The sequence below is a fragment of the Ursus maritimus genome, unplaced genomic scaffold (genome assembly GCF_017311325.1).
Source record: "Ursus maritimus isolate PB19 unplaced genomic scaffold, ASM1731132v1 scaffold_36, whole genome shotgun sequence".
In the NCBI taxonomy this organism is placed as follows: domain Eukaryota; kingdom Metazoa; phylum Chordata; class Mammalia; order Carnivora; family Ursidae; genus Ursus; species Ursus maritimus.
Window position 1 is genome coordinate 1570275 of NW_024426230.1, and position 26213 is coordinate 1596487.

At 45.5% G+C, this 26213-nt stretch overlaps 1 protein-coding gene across 1 annotated transcript in view; it reads right to left on the reverse strand.

The window, feature by feature from the left end:
• The window catches only part of SLC7A8 (solute carrier family 7 member 8), a 50676-nt gene extending 24704 nt beyond the window's left edge, over window positions 1–25972 (reverse strand). Inside the window, exons 1-3 of the mRNA XM_008710543.2 lie at window positions 25150–25972; window positions 9576–9780; window positions 8508–8659 (exon numbers count right to left, since the gene is read on the reverse strand). Of these exons, the coding sequence (XP_008708765.2) occupies window positions 8508–8659; window positions 9576–9780; window positions 25150–25300 (508 nt within the window). The 5' untranslated portion in view covers window positions 25301–25972. The remainder of the gene's footprint in view (window positions 1–8507; window positions 8660–9575; window positions 9781–25149) is intronic.
• Between the last annotated feature and the right edge of the window lie 241 nt (window positions 25973–26213).

Genomic DNA, 26213 nt, shown 5'->3' on the forward strand with positions numbered 1-26213 from the left:
CCTTGATTTATTTCACCTACATTCCAACACGAATGTGCCATCCTTGACTCCCTAATCACCCTAATCACCAGGTCCTGCCATTTCTACCTTGTAAATGCCAAATACATCTATTTCTGTATATTTCCACAGCTCCATCCCTGGATTCACATCATTGTCGTCCCTATCCTGGATATCTGTAACCACACTGTACCTGGTCTCCGTGTCTCTGAACTTATTCCCCTCTCCAATTCATCCTTTACCCTTGCAGCCACGAGTCTTCTAAATTGTAAATATGATTACATCAATTATCTGTTTGAAACCCTTTAATTGGGGCGCCTGGGTGGCTCAGTTGTTAAGTGTCTGCCTTCGGCTCAGGGTGTGATCCCAGGGTCCTGGGATCGAGCCCCACATGGGGCCCCATGCTCTGCTGGGAGCCTGCTTCTTCCTCTCCCACTCCGCCTGCTTGTGTTCCCTCTCTCGCTGGCTGTCTCTCTCCCTGTTAAATAAATAAATAAAATCTTAAAAAAATAAAAATAAAAAGGGGCGCCTGGGTGGCACAGCGGTTAAGCGTCTGCCTTCGGCTCAGGGCGTGATCCCGGCGTTATGGGATCGAGCCCCACATCAGGCTCCTCCGCTATGAGCCTGCTTCTTCCTCTCCCACTCCCCCTGCTTCTGTTCCCTATCTCTCTGGCTGTCTCTATCTTTGTCGAATAAATAAATAAAATCTTAAAAAAAAAAAATCTTAAAAAAAAAAAAAGAAACCCTTTAAAAATGCCTTCCCATTGCTCTTAGGGTAAAATCCAATCTCTCCAGCATTGCCCATAAAGCCCTTTCATGGCTGGCTCTTCACCTCTATCTATATCTCCTACCTTCTAGTCTATGCTGTGGCTATACCGAACTACCTGGAGTTCCCCCAGGGGGCCATGTTCTTTCTTGTCCCCAGACATTGGCACATGTTAATGCCGGCTGTAACATTCTCCCCACCCCATCCCATTCCATCTTCCTCTCCACGCTGGATACTGTCTGGCTATCTCCAACTAGACTTTCCTCAACTTATATGTAATTTTCTCCAAGATTTTCCTCAACCACAGTCCCTACCCCCATTTCTGTTATATTTAGCTCTGTCTGGATATTGTCCTCTTGGGGGATTTACCACTTAGAACTGAAATGCCCTGTGTACTTGTCAGAATCATCCAGTGGAAGATGGGTTCCTTAGTGCAGGGACTACGTATCCTCATACCTAACACAGTTCCTGGAGCAGACACTCAGATACTTGATAATGATCGAATGATTCTGCATCCTGTGTGGCACCTAGAAGACTAGACTCAGTAGATGCTGATTAAGGCTTCATTTCCTGCTGCTGCTGCAAATGAGAATGAGGGTTTTTTGGTTCACTGTTATATCTCCTGTGCCAAAAACAGTATCTAGCACATCACGGGCACTTAATAAATGTTTGTTGAATGAACGAAGTGTTGAGATTCTCGTTTATATAATGCATCCCAAGAGTCTCAACCCCTTTCTAAGCTGTACTACTCTACAGCAGGCTTTGGAACAGGAACCTGAGGTGACCACCTTGAGGAAGACTTCCAACCAAAGACTTGCTAAGGACTCCCCGGGGCTTTGCGGGGGAAGTGGAAGGCAGAAATGCAGAACACATTGTGACTGCTCATGGTAAATGCTAGACAGTTGAGATGTTTCATTTTGATTTATACTAGATAAACTAGACTGCTCTCTCAATCACCATGTCCAGCTGATTCTACTCTGAAATCTTGTTTTTGTCACCTTGTAACTTTGTTTTTATTTCAGGCCAGGACTTCTCTGGCCTGCACAAATGCTTAGCCTGCTAACTCATCTCACTGCTTTAAGTGTCACAGTCTTCTTTTCACTCAGATGTGAACCTAATCATGTTACTCCTCTGCTCAAAATCCTCCAGTGGTTCCCGAGTCTTGGAGGAGGCCTACTCTCTCCTGTATGATATATGGGACCCTTCCAGACCTGGCTTCTGCTCACCTGTTCAGCCTCATCTCCTGTCACTCTCCTGGGCTTTCCACACAAAAGTACTTGCTTTTCTCCAACAGGTCATTTCTGTCTTGACGCTAGGTCTTGCTTGTGTCCTTTCCTCTACCTGGCTGTTCTATTTCATGCCTATCAAGAGCCACCTATTTACCTTGCAAGATTTGGCTCAATCTGGGAGCCTTCCCTAGCATTCCTCTCCCAACTTTGAAGCACCTTTCTCTGTGTTGCAAACACTTTTGTCATCACATTGTATTGTAATTATTTGTTTGCACACCAATCTCTTCATTAGCCTTTAATCTCTTCCCAAACTCTGTATAAATAATGCCTTATCTCCACTCAATGTAGGAGCTCAATCTGGCGATTAACTGATAGACTTGCAGTTTCTTTCTTTTTTCCTTGGGAAGCCACTTACAAAATAACTTTAGTCTTTATGAATCATAAAAATGAAAAATGGGGTTTTAGTCAAACTGACCACTCAGTAAAAAATTAAGAGATTTTTCAATATGCAGTTGACCCTTGGACAACATGGGTTTGAACTGACCAGGTCTACTTATATGTGGATTTTCTACAGTACAGTACTATAAAAGTATTTTCTCTTCCTTATGATTTTCTTTTTTTTTTTTAAGATTTTATTTACTTATTTGACAGAGAGAGACAGCCAGCGAGAGAGGGAACACAAGCAGGGGGAGTGGGAGAGGAAGAAGCAGGCTCCCAGCAGAAGAGCCTGACATGGGGCTCAATCCCAGGACTCCGGGATCACGCCCTGAGCCGAGGGCAGCCGCTTAATGACTGCGCCACCCAGACGCCCCTCTTCCTTATGATTTTCTTAATAATACTTTTAGCTTACTTCATTGTAAGAATATGGTATATATAATACATACAACATATAAAATACGTGTTAATCGGCTGCTTATGTTTTTGGTAAGGCTTCCAGTATAGTAGGCTAAGAGTAGTTAAGTTTTGGGGGAGTCAAAAGTTGTATGTGGATTTTCAATTGTGCAGGGAGTCAGCGCCCCTAACTGCTGCATTATTCAAGGGTCAATTGTGTTTAGATTTTAAATGCTGGCTAGCTAGAAGATGTACAGAGAAGGAGATGATTTGGATGTATGGGAATCAAATGTAGGTGGTCTATGTTTGTCCGGATTCATATATACGAGGATTATGAGACACCCAAAGAAATCTGGGGGCTAAGGAGGGCAAGAAGGCATTGCTGCTCAGGCATCTGAAGCAACAGGTTTAGTGCATGGTGATAAATTTGGGGCTAGAGAATGTGAAACCTCAAAGGAAAATGAACCGAGATTAAGGGACTTAGAGAAGTTAGGAAAGACTAGAATCCTCTGATGTCAAGGGATTAATTTGCAAGAGACTTGCAAAACAACACACAGGTTTATCGATCATAGCATCCTGAATCACGGACCTGGGAACTTTCCACAGAGGAATTGCAGAGCAACTCAGGGTTAAAAGTCATATATACAGTAAAGTCCTTTCCCTTCGAAAGTGCTCAAGGGAGAAGAAAAAGGAGAAGGAGGAGAAAAAGAAGAAGGAAAAAAAGAAGAAAAAGGAGGAGGAGTAATCTGAAGCCCTAAAAAACCAGCCTCTTAGGAATCTTAGTAGAAAGATAGAAAACAAGATAAGAAGTTTTTTTTTTTTTTTTTTTTTTTTACTTGTGAAATGCATGCAGGGCACTCTTATACCCTCAGGGGGAGAAAAGAAGGAGCTTCTTTAGTACAGGCATTCAGGGGAAAGAGGAGACTTGAATGAGAAGAAAAAAATTCTACCTCAGATCCCGGACATGACCCCAGACCCCGAAGAGAGGAAGGAGGCCAGGAGGTGCCTGAGCGAAAGGTGGCCCAGCCCCAAGGACAGGGAGACAAATAGATCCTGAAGGAAAACCCAGAGTAAGGGGGCAAGAAGCACAAATGGGGGACCCCAGAACACCGGACGCTCCTTCAGTTTCACTGGGACCACTCTGTTTACAACTAGAAACTCAGGAAGTAGCCAAAAGATATAGCTAAATGATAAAACAGTAAGCTGCAGAAATAACCTACCCATATGTATATGCCCAGACACACACATGGAGGGATGCATTTTCTTTAGAACTGGAAAGATACCCATCCACTGTTAGCAGGGCTACTGGGCAGGGGAGAGGGGTGAAGATAAGGGGAAGCTTTCACAGTTGGCTCTCTTTATATATTACTTGAATCTTTGACCTAACAATATAGTCATTTATTTACAAAGTAGTAAAAAGGGAAAGAAAGAAAAGAAACACTCCAAGCAAATCACAGAGGAAGGCACCAAAACCAAGTTTCAACACCTCCTATTCCCCTCTTTCCTCAGTCCCTCCTCCCACTAATATGCTTGCTCTGGAGAAGGGAGAAAGCTTTTCATTTAATTAAAATGTAAAATACATTCTTTTTTTACTGCCTGGTGGCTAGGGCTATTCTGCTGACTCAGCAGTGACTAATCAGCTTTGACCTACATAATAGAGTAACTCAAAGTGGCAGCTGCAGTTGCATAAGCAGGTCCCAATCTGCAGTTCCTTCTCCCTCCCCCCAAGGCTCCTTGCAGGCAAGCCAGTTCCAGCAGGTTCTTTCCACCTCTCCACCCCATTTGGCTGTCCCACCACTATCTTTCATCGGATGTATTCGGGCCCCACCACAGAACCAGACTTGACCTCATCTCCTCCCTCCCACAGCCAACGCCAGGCAGGGGCTTTGCCACACAGCTCTCCCTGCTGGGCTCCCCGCCCTGTCCTCCAGCTCCCTCCATGACACACCAGTGACCTCTCCACAGAGGGTGGCCTTTCCCTCAAAACCTCTCATCCGACAGTGGGACAGTGGGTCGCGCCTGTCCTCGGCATGCCAAAATGACACAGCAGAAAGCAGAGCTTCTGGCTTAAATACATTCAGAAAAGCCCAAGCTCTCCACTGGTTCTCTCAAAAATATAGCTGGACTGGGCCACTCTTGGCTCTTCTGCCAAAGAACACCAGGCCTATTTTCACACAGCCGGCTGGCCTGGCACCTGCTAAGAGGACAGGGTGGCTGGAAAAAAAGGTAACAGCATTTAAAAATGGGAAGTAGCACCCATCAAGCCTTCCAGACTGTTTGGTTCCTATTTCACTGGATACCTTTTTACTTTTTTTAAAGATTTTATTTATTTATCTGAGAGTGAGAGCGATAGAGCATGAGTGGGGGTGAGGGGGTGGGGGGTAGCAAGGAGGGGCAGAGGGAGAGGGAGAAGCAGGCTCCCCGCTGAGCAGGGAGCCCGATGAGGGGCTCCATCCCAGGATACTGGGATCATGACCTGAGCCGAAGGCAGACGCTGAACTGACTGAGCCACCCAGGCGCCCCTTCACTGGACACCTTAAGAGATAATTTGAGGGGCCTGTAAAATGGGTTCCAAAAAAAAAAAAAAAGTATTCAACAACCAGAAAACAGAACCTTTCTTTGCACAGACACGAAGCAGCTGGGAGTTTTTGGTGAGAAAATGTGAGCATGTGGCTACATCCGCACCTACACCCCTGCAGGGAGAGGGGTCGTGGGCTCCACATGGCCTTCATGTCTGGGGGGAAGGGAGTGGCACATGGGCTGAGGTGAGGAGCTGTTTTTCAATCCCTCCAAAAGGAATAAGAAGAAATAAGTTTGGGTTTAGGAAGATTTTTCTCCTGACGAAGGTGAAAAAATACTTGAATACCTATGTCAAGGGCACTGAAAAATTCCTGTCTCTGGAGGACAGGACTGACCAACGTTAAGTTTGAGATAACCTCCTTGCAGTTCTACTCAGGAGGCAGAGGACAAGCCAGATAAGCTTTATTGAACCTTGGATGGCAGGAATTTGGAGAGGAGAGGACTTTGTCATGTTGTCATCAGAGGTTCTTTTTTTTTTCTTTTTTAAAGCTTTTTATTTATTTATTTGACAGAGAGAGAGAGCCAGTGAGAGAGGGAACACAGGCAGGGGGAGTGGGAGAGGAAGAAGCAGGCTCCCAGCATAGGAGCCTGATGTGGGGCTCAATCCCAGAATGCCGGGATCACGCCCTGAGCCGAAGGCAGACGCTTAACGACTGAACCACCCAGGCGCCCCTGAGCCACCCAGGCGCCCCGTCATCAGAGGTTCTAAATTCCTCCCTCGCTTGGTGCTAGCAGTGTCAAGGTGAGAGGTGGGCTGTAGAGGGGACAGCATACAAACCCGTCTTTCTGCAGAGGCAGGAGACAGTCCTAATCTCCTGTCCTGAGGGGACATCTATGGGGGTGTATTACTATAGAGGGTCTTTGCACAGGGCTCACCTACCCTTGGCAGGTTGGGGGAAGGCAAAGGAAGTTGTAGGGTCAGCTGTCCAGGGAACTCTACCCTATGGCCTGGTTTCTCTCCTTGGTGACCAGTCTTGGGGTTCTTAATTTCTCATTGGAGAGTAAGGGTGGCCTCTTGTCTGAGCCACTTCAGCAGTATCAGCAGGAAAACGGAAGCCGAGTCTGCATGCACGAGACACTGAAATAGCAGTGGCCAGCACTTACAGGGTCCCCCTTCCCACCCTCATTAACCTGGCTGATGGCAGAAACAGCAACTCTTCCTGCATTCCCACGCCCCTCCCCACACCTCTCCCTCCCAGCTCTGGATCCAGCTAGCAAGCAAGGACTGAGTGACTACCCTCAGTGACCACCCTCAGTGACTACATGACCCTGTGCTAAGACCCTATGTTGTTTCATGCAATCCTTGCAACCATGACCTCCTGTGCAGGCAGGATTACAACCTGCATCTCACAGTGGGGTGGGGTGCAGAACTCTGCCAAGCCCTTGCCACAATTAGAAAGTGGTGCAGAGATACAGCCTCAGGCAATCTGGTTCTGGAGCCCACATTCCTTTGCCTCCAGGGCCATAAGCAGGACTGACAGAGCACAAGGAATACAGCCCAAACAAGTCTCTTGGCCCCATAGCACCACCTGTCTGGATGGCAGGGGTCTACCCCAGAGCTGAATATCATTGCCAAAGAGGTCACACTTGCCAAGGAGACTACTCCTTGGATCCCAGCTGGCTGCCCTGTGAGACACTTTGGGGTGGGCAAGTGACCCCTCCCCCCCCTCCCACCAGCATGACAGAAGGAAAGAAGACCTGGGAAAGGGTGTGGCCTGGATGGTCACTGCCCTCAGCTAAGTGTATGTGTGTTGAAAGGTATGGTAGGGCAGGGATCATGTTAACTCCAAAAGTGGAGCCTTTGAAAAAAATCCAAATATTTACTTTAGAAATTAGTTTTGTGGGGGGCGCCTGGAGGGCTCAGTCGGTTAAGTGTCCAACTCTTGGGGCGCCTGGGTGGCACAGTGGTTAAGCACCTGCCTTCGGCTCAGGGCGTGATCCCGGCGTTATGGGATCGAGCCCCACATCAGGCTCCTTCACTATGAGCCTGCTTCTTCCTCTCCCACTCCCCCTGCTTGTGTTCCCTCTCTCGCTGGCTGTCTCTGTCTCTGTCGAATAAATAAATAAAATCTTAAAAAAAAAAAAAAAAAGAAAGAAAAGATAGGTAAAATTAAAAAAAAAAAAAAAGTGTCCAACTCTTGATTTCGGCTCAGGTCATGAACTCAGGGTCCTGGGATCCAGCCCCTTGTGAGCCTCCCCACTCAGCAGGGAGTCTGCTTGTCTGCCCCTCCCCCCCAAAATAAAGAAATAAATCTAAAAAAAAAAAGAAATTAGTTTTTGGTTTAAAGATATAAAATACCCCAATCCACTGAGATCCCTGAGAATTCCTAAAAATACGAGTTGCAGAACTTCTCTACAACAAATCTCTAACCTATTCCAGCTCACAGACATCCTTCCCCCTTCTCTGAATTTTTACTGCAACTGACTTCTCACCACAGAACCTGTCTGTATAGTTTTTCTCCCCAGTTAGGCAGGAAACGTATCAAGCGGGGTGGGGACCACAGACAATGCATTATTTTCTCCCAACTCACAGCTTTACACTCTCCTCCCAAAGAGTTTTAAGATGTGAGCTGGCAGGTTGAGGTAGAGGTGGACGAAGCCAGAAAAATCTTCCTGCGAGCAGCAGGGAGCCTCCAGCACAGTGTACGCTGTATGTACGTGCTGGAAAGAGAAGGAATCAGGAGACCTGGGCTCCACTCAGGGCCTGCCACCTTGGGTATGTCACTTGCCTGGCTCCTTTCCTTATCTGCTCTAGAAAAGTGATAATACTGGCCCTGCTTACCTCATGGATTTGTCATGAGGCTCAGATCAGATAGAATAGATGAAAGTGCTGTGTGTGATGTAAAGAGCCTTCTGGTGAAAATTACTGTGCCTCTGAGTAGCTACCTATCCAGAGCATTTCTTCCTCTTCTTCTTCTTTTTTTTTTTTAACACCAGCTAATTATTCAGAATCAATTCATCCAAGCACCCATGTAGGAAAGTAATGGGGGAAAAATAAAGGAGGGAAGGAAAGAAAAGAGGGAGAGGGAGGAGAATTGGAGAGATGGGACCGCCAGGAAGGCCAAAAAAGGCCATCCTGAGAGCAAGGCCCAGATGGCACTTACATAAGCAGATGGCAGCCAGGAGTCGAAGGCCAGACTCTGGGGGGAAGCAGGTGGGGAAGAGCGGCTGCAGCACATAGTTGGAGAAGGTGAGGGCGATAACAGCCTGGTTGGTGGGGTAGATCACCAGCACCGCAATCCATAGCCTCAGGAACCTGAAGGGGGAACAGGACAGAACTTGACCCAAGACAGCTGCGGAGACCCCCACCCCCGCCAACATGCATGGCAGGGATTCATGAGTCATGGGGGGAAGCCTGGGCATGTCACTGGGCGGCGTTAGGAGAGGTGGGTGGGCTAAAGGGGTGCGTTTGCTCTTTTTTTTTTCCGGGATGCTGAGCAGCCCAGCCCCTGCTCAACCAAACAGCCGGCCCTCTGCAATGACAATACAGTGGTTTGACGATGAGGGACGAAGTGTCTACTAGTATGACACATGTCTTGGCATTCCTTCTCTCCCTCCTCTCCTTTTACCATCCCTTCCCTATGCTCTGGCCCCCAACTTCCAGCGGTGGAAAATAAAATTGGCAACCCAAGAATTCTGACAGCCAGGACATGCTTAAGGTGTGGCCACTTCAGCAACTGCCAGGGGCAGCACTGAGTGGGGTTGTGAGGGGGAAGTGCCCTCCACATCCTTGGCCCCTTGGTGAGGTCTCAGCTCCTCAGTCGCAGGGCCGCAGAGGCTGAGGAAACTCAAGATCAGGGCCTGGCCCTGCAGGAAGGTATCATCCTTGGTCATGTGAGAAGAGGGTACCCTGTTTCTTAGGTGGTCACTCTGATTTGTCAAGATAAGAGGGCTTTGTTTTGTGATATGCTTTCCCTGAGAGTCTATGGTCAGAGTTGTCATAAAGTTCTGTTTGCTGTCACCCATAGAATCTTGCCCACTGAGATCAACAGAGAGGTAAAAAGTATAACCTGTTTCTTCTGCCACCCTCAGGAGAATCAAGGGGACACATAGCTACACTAACAACCATGACAGGGAGGCAAAGAGGAATCCTATTCTCTAGCTCTCCTTGGCACACCGGAAACCACTGGCCTCAGCTTCTAGACCACCCAGGCCTCCACAGATCCTCTTACCCAGCCAGTCCTCCAAAGATGTCCTTGACGTAGGAGTAGTCACCTCCAGATTTGGGGATGGTGACCCCAAGCTCAGCATAGCACAGGGCTCCCACGGCTGTGATGACACCAGTCACAATCCAGACAATGAGAGCGAGGCCCACAGAGCCGGCGTTTTCCAGCACACCTTTCGGCGAGACGAAGATTCCAGAGCCAATGATGTTCCCTGCATGAGGCACCAAGGTTGCCGGGGGAGACAGTGGAGTCAGCACAATTGACAGGACTGGCATTCACAGGAGTGGTCTCATCTCTGGTTTGATTCTAAAATGCCTTTGGAATGCATAAATCACCTCAGGCAGGTGTGTCTAGTAATAATTTACATGTCTCCTTTAGTCCTCAGGACACCTCTACAGGGTCAGATATCATTTCTCCCATTTTACAGAGGAGGAAACTGAGTCTTAGTGATACCAAGTGTATTGCCCAAGTCCACATGGTAGTAAGCGGTGGCTGGGGTATTGAACCTTAAGACCCTCTCACTGGGCTGTACCATGGTCCACCCGAGGTAACAAAGGTCTTAAGACTAACTGGAAATGGCAGGACTGGAAAAGCAGGCTGTTCTCAGAGACAGTCTGCAGGGTAGAAAGCTTCAAAAGTAAGCCTCAGGGCAATACGTTTTGGATAGATTGTGGTCATACCCCATGACTGGGGGTTTTTAAGACCTATGAGCATCGACAGCACTCCTGGAGGCTGGCTTTCACCCCAGACAGGACAGCCCCACCCTTGATGAGGAACATGAAATAACCCTATAAAAACAGCCCTAGTCCTACAAAATGGTTTGTAGAAGTGCAATACATGCAAAGGTTTAGCACTATATTCTTGAAAGGTCGTCCCCTCCATTGCTTCATGTGACTCTCACAACCACCTTACAAAGTACGGGAAGAGGAGGAGGAACAGGTATTTCTCTCTCTGTTTTGCAAAGAGGCTAAGATACAGAGGGGTTAAATGCTTTTTCCAAATTCCACAGCTACTGATGGGTAAAATTGGATCTAGAAGTCAGTCTCCTGATGCTTAATCCAGCGCGCTTTCCACTAATCTATTTCTGCTTCTGTGTGCAAGAGGCTGGCTTTCTCCTGAGAGATGAGGCTGGCAGCAAGGACTGAATGGTTGGCTATTGGGACGGGTGTGTTGGGCAGGGGAGGAGTAAGACAGTGGGGGCAGCTCCTGACATGTTCCTTCCCAAGCTTTCCTCTACTTTCTGTAATTCAAGGTGGTGATCAGAGCACCCAGCTGTACTACGAAAAGTCTGAGGGAAGAAGCAGAGACTAAATGGATCCAGGTGGAAATGCAGAACGGGAGTATTATGAGGCCAGCTTGGTTTGACAGTGTTCTGAGGACATCTTAAATTCCCACCGCCTCTCTTAAGGGGTTTGGAACCAGACCTGGGCTGAACAAAATGCAGGATAGAGGATTTACACTCAACTTTCAAAATGACTTTCCGATCTCAACTTGCATAACTCAACCTCAATCCAGTCCTGAAACTTTTACTTCTAAATCAAAATTTGGTATTTAATCCCAGGCCATGCATCAGTTATTTCGGTCAAAGGGGACAAGAAGAGACTATTCACCTTCTAAAAGCAACACATTTTATTCCTCTGGGATACAGAATAAGCTTTTCACACTAAAAAAACTGCAGCGTGAGATAACGAACGGGAGAGGGAAGCGGTCTAGGCAGGAGGAAGAGCGGCAACCATGAGACTGACATACAGGATCTGCGGCTGGATGCAGCCGGAAAGGAAGCACACTTGTCTCAAACTTGCCTTCCTTCTATGCAGGTAGTCTATCCCACCAGACCTGGGCTGCATATAGAGATGATAAAGGAAGAAACAACCCCTCACGTTCAACTTTGTGATCTAAACATCAGGCAAAGAGAGAGAGAAAAATGAGATTCTGGGCCCCACCAGTTCTTAAAGGTTTTTCCTTTTCTTGTACATTTATTTAAAGTCCTATGATAGGAACAAGAGGACCTATTTCAGCCGCCCTCTTTCCTCCACCAGTCTCCATGTGTGCTTTGCATGAAGGTTGGGCTACTGGAGACTATGAGGCCTTCTGGTGGTGTGCCAGGACTCAGGACACAGTTACCCTGGCAGGTGACCCTTAACCTGCCAAGCGAAACGTGCTGCTGTCCCCTGGAAGATACCAAGTGCCAGAAGCTGAGAACTGGAGACGAGGTTGCTAACAGTGCAAAAGGTGATAATAAACTCCTTGTCTAGCAGGAATTTATCAGAAGAGTAATTTGTAGGGCATTTCAAAGGCAGCCATGAAGAGAGTAACACACCTAGATTATAAAACTAGTTCAAGGGGTTAGAAAAACGATCAATGTAGGAGAAAAACAAGGTTTGACTTTGGTCTGCAAGGTACTGAAAAGGGAGGTGGTGGGGAAACAGCTAGGTATTTCTCGGAGCCAGGAACGGCTGTCACAGGGAGGAAGTAGGGGTGAATGTCATTGAAGAGATCCTGTCTTCTCAGGAATGAAGTGTCAGTGTTCCACTAAGGATTCTTGGAAAACAAATACCACAGTGGGGATCAAGAAGCACTTCTGTTCTCCAGCTTTTGTTCTGGCATTTCCAGAGTGTGTGCTCCTTTCCTCACTGCAGGTGGAGGCAGCTGCTGGAAGATGGGATGTGCAACACCAACAGCCATTTGCAGGGTCTGATCACTTACTGCCTCCCCTTATTCTCCATAATATGTCCTTCCGTGGAGCTGCTGGAGTGATGGTGAGGTTTGTAATAGGCTGACATTGGGACAAGAATCTTCATTTTATAAAAATTGGTTTCTACCCCTCGCCCTGCAATCTTAATTTTGACCAAACTAAAATTAATAAGGTAATATATATATATATATATATATATATATATATAAAATCCTAGCCAAAACAAGAGGGCTACAGAACAGGAAGGAGAGGAATGTCTCTCTCTGATTCTAGGAAGCTGCTACCTAGAAAACCAGAATCAGATAACATTTCCTCCACCTTAGTGGACTCTGGAGCTTCTGCCGGGGGAGGAATGTCACACATAGCCGAAAGAACATTCACATTACATTTACTCAAAAGTAATGCCTACTATCTACAATCTTAGTGTGATTATTTGATTACTATTTCTCTCTCCCACTGGACTTATAAGATTCATGACAGCAGGGACTCTATTGCTTCCCTTCACCTGCAAAGTGTCACACAGTAGACACTCGATAAATGTTTACTGAATGAATGATGTCAGACATCCAACTAGAGCTTATCTCCACGGAGCAATATAAGTGTTTCTTTGGAACCTCCAAATCCTATGAAGTATGTCAAGTATGTATTGTAGGCAAATGAATAAAGCAATCCATTTATTTCACTGCTGAAGAGAGTAATCTGGTTATTATTACCATCTCCAATTTTTTTTTAAGATTTTTTTTATTTGAGAGAGACAGAATATGAGTGGGGGGTGGGGAGGAGGAGCAGAGGGACAAGCAGACTCCCCAGGGAGCGGGGAGCCCAATGCGGGGCTCCATCCCAGGACTCTGAGATCATGACCGGAGCCAAAGTCAGACACTTAACCGACTGAGCCACCCAGGCGCCCCTATCATCACCAATTTATAGGGGAAGAAAATAGGGCAACTATTATTTCAATTTTCCAAATATGAAAAAATGAGGGAGGTATTACCATCCCTATTTTATGGATGAAGAAACTGAGACACAGAGAGGTAGTTATTTGCCTAAACCACAGAGTAAGTTAGTAGTAACTGATTACAACCTAAATCTTTTGTTGTAGCCTCAAGCTTTTCCCAGGGAATAGTCAGTTTTACTAAGATGATGCTTATTGTGAGAAGATGCTTATTAAGGACCTGCAACACAGATCTGATTCCTTCCTTCTGCCACATCACCTTCAATGGTGATTTTCAAAGTGTTCACAATTGTTACTTTATTTGATTCTTGGAACTACTTTCTTAGGGGCATAGGGTGGGTGTTATCATCACTATTTACCTTCACTAAGACTGAGTTTTAGAGAGGTGAGGAGACTTGACCAAAGTCACATACTGCATAGGCAGCAAGGCCTGGACTAGAGGCCAAGTCCTTGGACTCCCGGCCTGGGTTCCCTCCACTACTCCACATGGCCTCTCCTCTAGAAATTGCACAACAGGACTTTTACACTTGGACCCTGTCCAAATGAGGTTTTTCTGGAGTGGCTTTGAAAAAGGAGAAGTAGGAAAGATCTTTTCTATCTTGACTATGAAACTTTCTTGAGAGGCTGGAAGAAAGTTGATTACTGTGGGGATGTTTTTCTCCATTGTTTTACTCTTAGACTTCTTGTCTATAAAACTATTCAAGAATGAGATGCCCATCCATCTGGAGTAGCCAAGGTTTCAATCCTCCCTCTCAGCCACCCCAATTAGTAAAATAATCATCTTATCGCATAGATCTTCTTTAGTAAAAAAGGGGTCCTAGGATGCCTGGACAATGAGGCCCAGCTTGGCTTCTTCTGTCAAAGAAAAGCCAAGCAAACCACTCCATTAAAAAAGGGGCCAAGTTGTATCCGTGGGCAAGTCCTCACTAGAAAAATGTTGGAATTAAGAAAATCCATGTTTGCCATGAATAACCACTGACTTCCCTACTTGTGGGCCAATACCCATGTGACTGTTATTAAGGCCTTACTCACATCCAGGCTTGTCCACACTAGAATGCTGTAGGCATCAAAGAATTTCCTAGGGCATGGATTTACAGACTTCTAATGCCCAACAGACCCTCTGATACAAAAGGTTTTGGCCTTCCTTAATAACTAATGCTAATCGTAGAGTCTAGTCAGAGCTCCTCCTGGGGCTTGGAGGTTCTGTCCATTTCCATGATGTTTAGAAAAAAGCAAGGTGAACTTTCTTTTTTTTCCCTTTTTTTTTTTTAAAGATTTTATTTATTTATTTGAAAGAGAGAGAGCATGAGTGGTGGGGGGCGGGGCAGAGGGAGAGGGATAAACAGACTTTCCACTGACCAGGGAGCCCAACTTGGGGCTCAATCCCAGGACCCTGGGATCAGGACCTGAGCAAAAGGCAGACTCTTAACCAGCTGAGCCACCCAGGTGTCACTAAGGTCAACTTTCTTTATGCTTCTTCCTTCAAGTGGCCAAGAAGATCTCAAGATTTTCAGGACTGGGGGAAGGATGGAAGCAGGGTCTGGTATGTTGGGGGCTTTGATTCTCATGGCAGGAAGCTCACCATGCGTCTTACCCTGTATACACTTTCCCATCAGGACTGTACAAATAGCTACATCAGAGTGACAGCAGGTTAAGACTCTGACCCGTGCCCTTTGGAGTTGCTATCCTGAGCAGAACAGAGATGTGGAAGGTGCTGCAGGACTCCACTGTTTTGGATCCCTTACTGAAAACTGAAGAGGGCACTAGGCTCAGAGTTGGGGGAGCCATTGATTCCTTGCTTTGCCACCCACAAGCCGTGTGACCTGAATTTTTCTGACAGTCCCTTCCTTCACCTGCTGAATGGAATAATTGTTCCTGCCCTGATGACCACACAGGGTTGTTGTGGGGATCATGGGAGATCACATACGTGTGGGAACACTTTCTAATCTATGAAATGCTAGCAAATATAAGGAACTGCTAGACTTCACAGCAGTAAGAACAGAGTCCATCTCTAGAAGAAAAAGAAGAACAGAAGCTTGGCTCCAAAACAGCACTGCAGAGCCAGGACCATGAAGCATTCTCTGAGTCATTTGTCTGCTTGCCTAGGTATAATTTTTAGATGCTGCAGGTGGGCGGCCAGCAGGTAATTGCATCTCAAAAAGTATTTATTGAGCACCCACTTTGTACATGCTTGCTTTAAAAGGTCATTGGGAAGCACTTGTTCACACATGGCCTCTAAATGAAGTAGATGGAGCCAACCACCACCCACCAGCCCCTGAAAAGCAGGCATCCTGGCCTGAGGGGCTACAAGTGCTGAGTCCTCACATATATCCATTAAAGATTCACATTTGGCCTCCAGCATCTCCCTGTCTTGTTGGGGAACCAGGCACCAGTAGAGACAGGTTTTGTCTATCTCAGTTGTTCTCATCCAGTGGCAATTTTGTACCATTTCCCCCAGCCCCAGGGGACAGTTGGCAATGACTGCAGACACTCTCATTGTTACAACTGGAGGAGGGGTATTACTGGCATCTAGTGGAGGCCAGGGCTGCTGCTAAGCATCCTTCAATACACGTGACAGCCCCCCACAACAACGAAGTATCTGGCCCATATGGTAACAGCACTAACATTGAGAAACACTGTTCTAACCTCAAGCGTCACTGTCATCATCTGGCTAATCCCTAAAGTCCCTTTCAGAATGGAACTTCGATGACTTTTTTAAAAGATTTTATTTATTTATTTATTTATTTGTGTGTGTGAGAGAGAGAGAACACAAGCAGAGGGACCAGCAGGCAGAGGGAGATTCACCCTGCTGAGCAAGGAGCTCAATGTGGGACTTAATCCCAGGACCCTGGGATCACGACCTGAGCTGAAGGCAGACACTTAATCAACTGAGCCACCCAGGCGCCCCGAGAATAACTCATTTTTTAAAAGATTTGTTTAGGGATGCCTGGGTGGCTCAGTTGGTTAAGCATCTCCCTTTGGCTCAGGTCATGATCCCAGGGTCCTGGGATCAAGTCCTGCATTGGGCTCCCTGCTCAGTAGGGAGCCTGCTTCTCCCTCTGCCTGCTGCTCCCCCTGCTTGTGCTCTCTTTCTCTCTATGACAAATAAATAAATAAAGTATTTAAAAGATTTGTTTATTTTAGAGAGAGAGGAGTATGAGCGGAGAGAGGTGCAGAGGGAGAAGAAGAGGGAGAGAATCTCAAGCAGACTCCCCGCTGAGTGCTGAGCCTGAGGCGATGAGGGGGCTCAATCCCACAGCCTTGAGATCATGATCTGAGCTGAAATCAAGAGCTGGACGTTTAAGCAACTGAGCCACCCAGACACCCGGAGAATAACTCATTTTTAGGCTAAAAAATTTTTTTATTGTGGTAAAAAACATGTAACATTAAAATTGCCATCTTAACCATTTTTTTTTTTTAAAGATTTTATTTATTTATTCGACAGAGATAGAGACAGCCAGCGAGAGAGGGAACACAAGCAGGGGGAGTGGGAGAGGAAGAAGCAGGCTCATAGCGGAGGAGCCTGATGTGGGGCTCGATCCCATAACGCCGGGATCACGCCCTGAGCCGAAGGCAGACGCTTAACCGCTGTGCCACCCAGGCGCCCCCATCTTAACCATTTTTAAGTGTACAGTTCGGAAGAAGCATTAAGTATATTCACATTGTCAAACATCTCCAATGGATGATTTGTTTTTAACCGACTGCTATTATTCAACAAATACTTTCTAAGCACTTGCCACGTGCCAGGCTGAATACTCAGGGATGTGAAAATGAGTAAGACTCAGTCCCTGTCCTCAAGGAATTGTGTGAAGTGAGGACACGTAAGTGGACACGGAGCTGACAACAACAACTGTGCTATATGACAAGATATCACGAATGGAAAGGTCACTGGCGTGGGCTGCTCACAACAAGCTTCCTGGAAGAGGGGAAGTACACAACGGATGCTGATGAGTAAGAAGACTCAATCAGCAGAGAAGAAGGGGAAAGCATTGGCTGGTTGATAAACAGGTCAGGCTTGGACTGAACGGGCCAGTTCTTTTCATTGGCCTGATCATTCCAACCTAAATTTCTGAACCCGAATAAGTGAATGTGTGTCAGGGAATTGGAGGTGGGAGGAAAGTGAGAGTGATGGCGGAGGAGGAGCTCAAGGAGAGAAAGAAACGAAAATTTATTAAATATATACCAGGGGATACCAGATTTATTTTAATACTCCACAAGAAACTTCTACTTACAGGTAAGTAAACTGATAACTGACTTGTTGCAGGTTACAAAGCTTACAAACAGACAAGCAGTTTACAAACCTAAGACTACTTCCAGAGCCCCTCCTTTTTTGCTATATTATCACTGCTTCCTCCTTTTCAACGACACGCTGATACAAATCATGGAAAAATTCATTATGTGCCCTCTATGCCAGCATCAGAGCCTGCTTAACAGAAGCTGCCTTATCCCTAAGGCAACCTGACCTGCCTATATCCACTGCTTACTAAACATGCAGAATTGTACCCTAAAGAAACAGCTAAAGCATTTATGCATTTCATTGAGCTACAAACAGGCACATTTAAAATCTATATACCGATGAGAAAAGTACATTGATAATTCTGCAGCATGGGTACTTTCTCTGGGTAATCCACCTTCACAATGTGAAGCAGTGTGAGGTTCCCTGGAACATCTTCTGGCATATTGTGACACCCTCTCCCCAGGGGTGACGTCATTGCTCACGCTGAGGTTATTTAAAGTAGGGAGCAAACCAACGGGAATACTTGTGACTGTGACAAAGGATGAGGGATGAGATGTAATCGATAAAGCTTTTCAGCTCAAACTTCATTCATTCTATAAATAAAACAGCTTAAAATAGGCCTGAGGGGTACTTTTTGCTTCTTAGAAATAAAATTCACCAGTGCTCTACACAGGGCCTAGCATATAATGTGCTGAATAAGTGTCTGTTGAATGTTAAAATGCGGGCTGGTCTGAAATCCCGTGATCAGCAGCTCCTACTTCTGTCCAAGGAGCAGCCTGCAGTTTACCATTTCCAGATTTCCTGGGAGAAAGGACTTGGGGGGCCTCCTCTGTAGGCATGTGCTGGGAGGGGTGCAAGGCATACTCTTTCTTGCTTCGTGTGCTCAACAAGGAGTTAAAAATTGGAACAGTTCCTAGTCCCCGGGCTCCAGAATGGTGGTTGTTTCTGGTGGTTCAGAATATATTACTGGATTAGTTGCTCACGCCTGCTTTTTTGACAGCCCTGCATCACCCCAAACATTAACAACGACAAAACAAGAGCAACAGTAGAAATTCCTGAGGTATTTCTTTATAGGTAGCTGTGATGCTGGATTAACCCTCAGAGGAAAGCAGAAAACCTTGGTAGCCAGGCAACTTGAGAAACCCCCATGTGTATGCCCCATACCTCCATGCTGCTTTAATAAGCTGGTTTAATTCAGAAAAGCTATAGATATGGTGCCAGCCTCTCCGAGAAGGTCATGTGATCTGGGTACAGGGTATTTTTGTTGTTGGTGGTGTTTTTCTAAATAAGATGAGCTATTTGGTTCCGTTTCTTGGACACAATTTTTTACCTGCTGGGTTCCTACTGTCTTCCCCCAACCCCAAGAGTCTGCTAGTCACTCGCTCTGCACAGCTCTGCTCTTTGGGAGAACACATTATGGCCCTGCCAGTGGCAGGCTCACCCAGATTGCTCCTTGAGCTCCGTGGTTCCTGGAGGCAGGAAGCATGCAACAGGATCCCTGTCCCCAGCTGCCTGGAGTTACATGCTGTGGAGCATTTTGGTTAAGCCCAGTGGCTTCAGAGTTCAATGACCTGAGGTTGAATCCTGGCTCTGCCATTGTCCACTTATTCATTCAAACCCTTCCTGTCTATAACTGTACTAACTACATGAAATTAGGAGAGAATATTTATAAAGCACTGATCAGGTACCATTAGCAGTGCACAGTAGTGCTCAGTAAATGGTAGCTACTTATTTTTAAGATTACACTGCTGGGAATAGCCTTTTTCTATTCACCAAGATGTGTTTGTTTTGACAAGCCTCCTACTTGGCTTCCGTCTCAGAGTTTTCTCTGAGAACAATGAGTTTTAAACACATTTTTATCTTGAATGAACCAAATCCGAATCCCTCCATGTTTTTAAAAAAAGTTGAAGTGCAAACTCAAGAAGCAATTGTCACACTCCATCCCTCTGGTTAACACCCAGTAGCATTTTGGGGATTAGAAAGCTAATAAACATCATACTAGAGACTAAAATGTAAAATCTTCTGAAGTGGTGGAAAACACATGGGTCTGAAAATCTTTTGGACTTGAAAAATGTCCAAATCAGCCCAGTGCCACTGTAGTATGGTCATACAGATAGCTACACTTCTTTGTTGACAAATACCCTTTAAAAAAAAAGTCAGGGTGCCTGGGTGGCTCAGTTGGTTAAGCATCTGCTTTCTGCTCGGGTCATGATCCCAGGGTCCTGGAATCGAGCCCCACAGCATTGGGGTCCCTGCTCTGCGGGTAGCCTGCTTCTCCCTCTCCCTCCACCCGCCGATCCCCCTGCTTGTGCTCTCTCTGTCAAATAAATGAATAAAACAAAATAAAGTTTTTCCTCCAACCTTTGCAGTATCAGGTATGTATGGTCTTTCCTGACTCCAATGTCAGGTTATGGTCCTCCATGGCCCACTCCCCCACCACACAATATATACTGGCTTTATTCCTTTCTCTCTTGGTTGCCAGTTAGCAATTAGCAATGGCTAAGAGCTTTGGCTCTGGAGTTAGGCCATCTCAGTAATCAGTTGTGTGACCATGGGCAAATTATTTGCCAGCTCTGTGACTCAATTCCCCATGTTTAAAATTAGAGATAATTATGGTATCTACTTCTGGGGGATTGTGGTCAGGATTAAATAAGGTAATATACATAAAAAGTTCATAGCACAAGAACTGGCATTTACTAAGTGCTCAATAAATACTATTTTTTTATTTATTTTTTTTAAGATTTTATTTTTAAGGAATCTCTATACCCAGTGGGGCTTGAACTCACCACCCTGAGACCAAGAGTCACATGCCCCACCCATTGAGCCAGCCAGGTGCCTCAATAAATACTAAAAAAAAATCTTGTTAGTGGGAAAGAGTGGTCTAATAGCTAGATCTGCATTCAGTATTGTTCTGCAGCAAGTATACCAAGTCCGTTCATAAATACACATTGTGCTAAACACAAAATGGTCTGACATATTAAAAATATTTTTTCTTTAGGCTCTGCAGCGGCCTGGTGCCTCCAAACCTGAATTCTGGGTATATACCTAAATATGTAACTGGTATAAAGTGACCTAAACAGCCAGGAACTCTGTGGGCACCCCTACCATGCTGGGGAAAACTCTGGTCCATAAAGGAAAGGTGTGCATGTGGGAGAGTTAATAGGAGGATGGTCTGTGCCGACCAGATTCTGTAATAGCTGAGTCAACCTCAGGCTGCCCCCCAAGTCATACTGCAATCGTACCAGGAAGGTTGCCTTCCACTCCTAGCTGAATGCTCAGCTCCCCTTTACACTGGGACACTTCTTCACTGGGAACACACCACTAACTTCATCTGTAAAAACAAATAAGGACCTCTGCCCAGGGCTAAAGGAAAGCATGCCTTTAGGACATAAAAATAGAAATAGTAGAGAAGAATGCTTAAAAACTCAATTCAGGATTCAGACAAGCTTTAGGTTTGAATCTTCCCTTCAATACTTCTTTAGCTGTGTGAACTTTAACAAGTTGCCTGCCCCTCTCAGCCTCTATTTCTTTACCTGGAGAAAGGGATAATAAGTGCCTCCCAAGAAGGGTATTGCGAGAAATAAATAGGATACTGATGTTACTGTAATTGGGCAAGTTTCTGGCATATAATAAGTGCTTAATAATGACAACTTTTGGGGCACCTGGCTGGCTCAGTCCGTGGAGTGTGCATCCTTGATCTCGAGGTTGGAGGTCTGAGCTCCACGTTGGGTGGAGAGATTGCTTAACAAATAAAATCTTGGGACACCTGGGTGGCTCAGTCGTTAAGCGTCTGCCTTCGGCTCAGGGTGTGATCCCGGAGTCCTGGGATTGAGCCCCACATCGGGCTTCTCCGCTGGGAGCCTGCTTCCTCCTCTCCTACTCCCCTTGCCTGTGTTCCCTCTCTCGCTGGCTGTCTCTCTCTGTCAAATAAATAAATAAAATCTTTAAAATAAATAAATAAATAAATAAATAAATAAATAAATAAATAAAATCTTAAAAAAATAATGATAGCTTTTAACAGTAGCTTAGGTATCATTAGTAGATAAATTTTGCTGCTCCATGGGGTGCGTGGGTGGCTCAGTCTGTTAAGCGTCTACCTTTGGCTCAGGTCATGATCCCAGGTGCGATCGAGGCCCGCATCCAGGAGCCTTCTCCCTCGCCTTCTGCCCCTCCTCGCCACCCATGCTCTCTCTCTCTCTCTCAAATAAGAAAGTAAAATATTTAAAACAATTTTTTTTTTGCTGTTCCATTACACTCTCTTTAGATTTTGCGGGGACCTCACATTCATGGTGAAATCTAAGTTCATCTGTTGCCAACAGATTTCCTTAGCCAAGTGCATGGAGAGCAACAGTCTGGTTAGATTAGGGCAAAGGTGATGTTAAAAAATTAAAATGGCCTGAAGTGCCTGGCTAGCTCACTCAGTGGAGCGTGCAATTCTTGATCTCAGGATTGTGAGTTCGAGCCCCACACAGGGTGTAGAGCTTACTTAAAAAAAAAAAAAAAAATTAAAATGGCCCAATCTAATTGTCTAGGCTGATGAAATTATTCCTTTCTTAAAGATTTTTCAAGCCAGGTTCCCAACAGTTAACTGACAAACACTTCTTATTACTACCACATTCAGATTTTTGTCCAAGAACCAATTAAGTACAACAATCATTTGAGCTATTGTTCCATGTCAGGCTAACTACCACAGATTCAAAGATGTAGAAGATACTTTTTTTTTTTTCTCACGGGAATAACCATTTAGTTGTTATTCTTTTACCTATGAAATCTCCCAGCATCACCTTCTCCATTCTATTTTTTCCCATATCCTTCAAGATGTTTCTTTTTTTTTTTTTTTAAAGATTTTTTATTTATTTATTTGACAGAGATAGAGACAGCCAGCGAGAGAGGGAACACAAGCAGGGGGAGTGGGAGGGGAAGAAGCAGGCTCATAGCAGAGGTGCCTGATGCGGGGCTCGATCCCACAACGCCGGGATCACGCCCTGAGCCGAAGGCAGACGCTTAACCGCTGTGCCACCCAGGCGCCCCAAGATGTTTCTTAATCTAGTGCTGGGTGAGAACTTTTCTCTCCTTGTGTTTCCCACAATTCACCTAACTTTCCCCTCATCCAGCTCCTACATAAGTCAACCACATCATTAATTTTTAATGTTCTTTGTTTAATGTATATGAATCTCATTTCCCCAGTCAGATTATAAGTAACTCTAGGGCATGGGTTTCTATTAGTCCACCCTATATTCCTGTAACACCTGCCATTCTGTTACTCCTTATTTAGATCATCAATGATGACCGTCAATGAAATTTTATGAGCTTGTACAAAACACACAGTTTAACTTATCCCTTTAAGTCAGTTGGGTATGAGATAGATGGATTTGGGGCAAATGCTCCTTTCCCATACCGCATCACCTGACCCACTTAGGAAATTTCCTTTCTCTTTTTGCCTTCTAATTTTCTCTCTTCCGCAGTGTTGGAAGATCACTGAATTCTGCATGGAAAATGCCATTTCTATTTTTGCATTTGGTCTTGAAAAGACTTGAATCACTATTATTCACTCAGAAACCCTTTTAGAAGAGGACAGGGCAGCTGCTCAGCACATCTGCGATTGAACAGCCACAAAGGAGGGGAAGCAGAAAGGATTTCGCCCCCATATCATCCTAAAGGGAAAATCTGCGTCTCACCCTAGCTTAAAATGGAGGTGGAATAGTGCCTATTAACTCTACAAAGATTCTCACACTTTGGAAAAACATCCTGATTTCTCTGAAATCACCTATTTGGGATCTCTCTTCACCTCAGAGTTACTATTCTTGTCACTGTAATGTCAGTGGGAATATTGGGACTATTCTCACACTGAAGCACAATCCACGAGGTTGTGGACACATCAGTAGTAACATTCACCCAACTGAGATTGTATTTTTTTTTCAACATTCACGAAACTATTGAAGAAAGAGACAAGAACCACCTCAGTGTATAGGAAAATATCCTCTACCCTTGAATACCTGCACATACACGGGGGTGGGTGAGCAAGGCTGAGGCAGAAAGGAGGTTTGACTGTGCTTGTGTGCATGTGGGTGTGCACATCTGCGTGTGAATCAGAACCTCCCCAAAGGGAGGAAAATGCTTAATCCTATCAGTCAAACTGGTGAAAGAGGTAACGGGCTCTGGGCTATTTATAGACCTTAAATTGGCATGTGCTGTACATATTGAATACTTTGCTGATCTCATTTTTTACAGCAATTGAGATAAAGGAGAAGCAAAGAAAAGGTAATGAGAGATTCAGATCATGACTGTAATTTTAAAAATAACATTACCTTTCTTATAACTGTAGATACCTGGAAAATTTCCCAGACTCAGAGAATTAGATAAAACGGGATTCCATTTTGAAAACAGCGTGGAGATAACATGATCACTGAAGTCTGGGTGTAGAGGTGAAGAGGATTATCTGAATACTGTACTGATTTTATTTGATTTCAAGGGTGTTCTCCAGTGTCACTATCGCTTGGACGCCAAAATGCCTCTGTGCTCCTGCATATCACACGGACTCATCCAGAGACACTGATTCATGGGCAACAGGACACAATAAGCCCTCAAAAGGAACTCTGGAGAGATGACACAAACATATCTGGCCTGACCATCCCACGCCCCTTTCTCTGGGAAGAGGGTAAAGCCCTCTACCAAAAACAGCAGAAGAAACGCTCACCCTTTGAAGTAAGGACAGTAATGAGCCATTGCCCATCCATCTCCAGGGCCTCTCTGGAAAGAGGAAGATGTGTTGTCTAGGGATGGAATCATATTTGGGACCCTCTGCCCAGCAGACTGTGGTGAGGGGCCTGCACTGGCATTCTCAGGTACACTTGGGCCCCCCAGCTTCAAAGTCCTCCAGCTGGGACACATTCTACCCATCAGTTCCCCCCCTGACTCCACATTTTAGTCATTCTACTTACTCCTATTTCCCTTTGAAAACCTCATAAGGTCTTCCATGAAAGTTAAGAGTTGGGCGGACTTGCTAGGCAACCAAAGAAACTGCAAACTCTATGTTTAGGGAGAGGCACAATCCATCTCATCTCTCCTTTTCTTCCATGATTTATTTCCTCATCTGTGAAATGGGAATAGCAGCGCTGTCGCATCTACTTTACAAAGTGAGAGTGCTCCATAAGATGAAAAAGCTATAGAAGGGCAAGGCGTTATCACTGCTGTCGTAGCTATTTTTGTTATTACACATCCCCTAGGCCCACATTTCTCAGAACACACAACAGAATATCTACTAAGTAGGTCTCAAAAGCCTGTCCACGGCCTGCTAAAGAGATGGCTGCATGAAAGCTTGTTGGAAATTCAGGTTCCCTAGCCCCACCGTAAGCCAACGGAATCAGAGCCTTCAAGTGTGGAGCCAGGAGACCTATATTTTCAACAAGCTCCCAGGCAGTGCTGACCCTCAGCCAGGTGTGTGAGCCCTATTTGCTCCATTCCATGAACACTGGACAGAGCTGCTCAGCCTGGTTTGAAGAAGGAGATGCATGACATACACAGCTTCCTAGACCCTCAAACTTGACCCGTAGGGGATGGGTTACAGCACAAGAGAATGAGAATTCTTTTCTCAGGGAGTAGGAAGCAAAAATAGCACTTTCAAGGGGCTAAGTTTCCACAAGAGGACCACCAGAGAAGGGAAGGTGTGGTGGGTGGGAAAAGTAATTGGACTCACCTACAATGATACCACAAGCACTGACCAATCCAATCTCTTTCTTCAGGGCTACTCCGCCCCCTCCGGAACCAGACTCAGGGCTGGCCTCTGACTCGCTCCCACCTGGGTGGTTCTTTCCAGTGTTGTTTCGGTGCCTGGCTCCTTTTTCCATCCTTCTTATAGGATTTCCACCTCCAAAAGGTATCTCTCTTTCTAAATACGTGTGGGTGTAAATATATTTTAAGAGACTGTCTTTCAAATTGAAACGTCCTTTTCTGAAATAAGGACCACTTCTACCCTCTTTAAAAAAAAAAAAGACTCAGGCAGATAAAAAGAGAAAACTGAAAATATTCCTATTCCGTATTGACACTTTCTTGTCACTCGTGCTTTCGAACAAGGAAGGGGTTGTTAAAGGGGGGGGGGGGAGAGACATAGATATTTAAATATAAAAATAGAACTGTACCAGCTACTCCGGCTGGAATTTTCCTGAAGGGGATGTAGATCTTCAGAGACCAGGATGGTTCTGCAATGTGTACCAGGCAGTGGCTTATTTTAGACGCTTCAAAGATAGTCTGGGTTTCACTCAGCTCTGCCCCTAAGAAAACAAAGATTGTCTTTACCTCCCCTTAGCCTTTTCTTTTTGATGAAGATAAGAGTTTTCATTAACTGAGGGGAAAACAGGTAATCCTCCGGTACTTTCTGCTCTTCCAGAAAAACAACTGTGGACCAGACCGGTTTGCTCTAGATCTTGTTTCCACCTGCTGTGGGTTTGTTTTCCCCTCCTTGTCTTCTGCCTTCTGCTTTTTCCAGATATCCTCGTATGTCTCGTTTGTTTTCCTGTCCTTGTTTTCTTTCTTCCGAGCTCCGTCCTCACGGCACAGACTGCCCCATCTCTCTAGGTTATGGGAGAGTGACTCTGGCACACACGATTGTGCTTCCCTTTTAGCATGGGGTTTTATGTGCTGAGCTAGCTCCGCCCCCACCTCCTCGGTCTCTCCATCCTCTGTCCGTCTCCTCCCTCCTCTTCAATTTAAATATTAGCACACAGCCCCCGAAGATCACCGAGAAGATGGATTAAAATATTC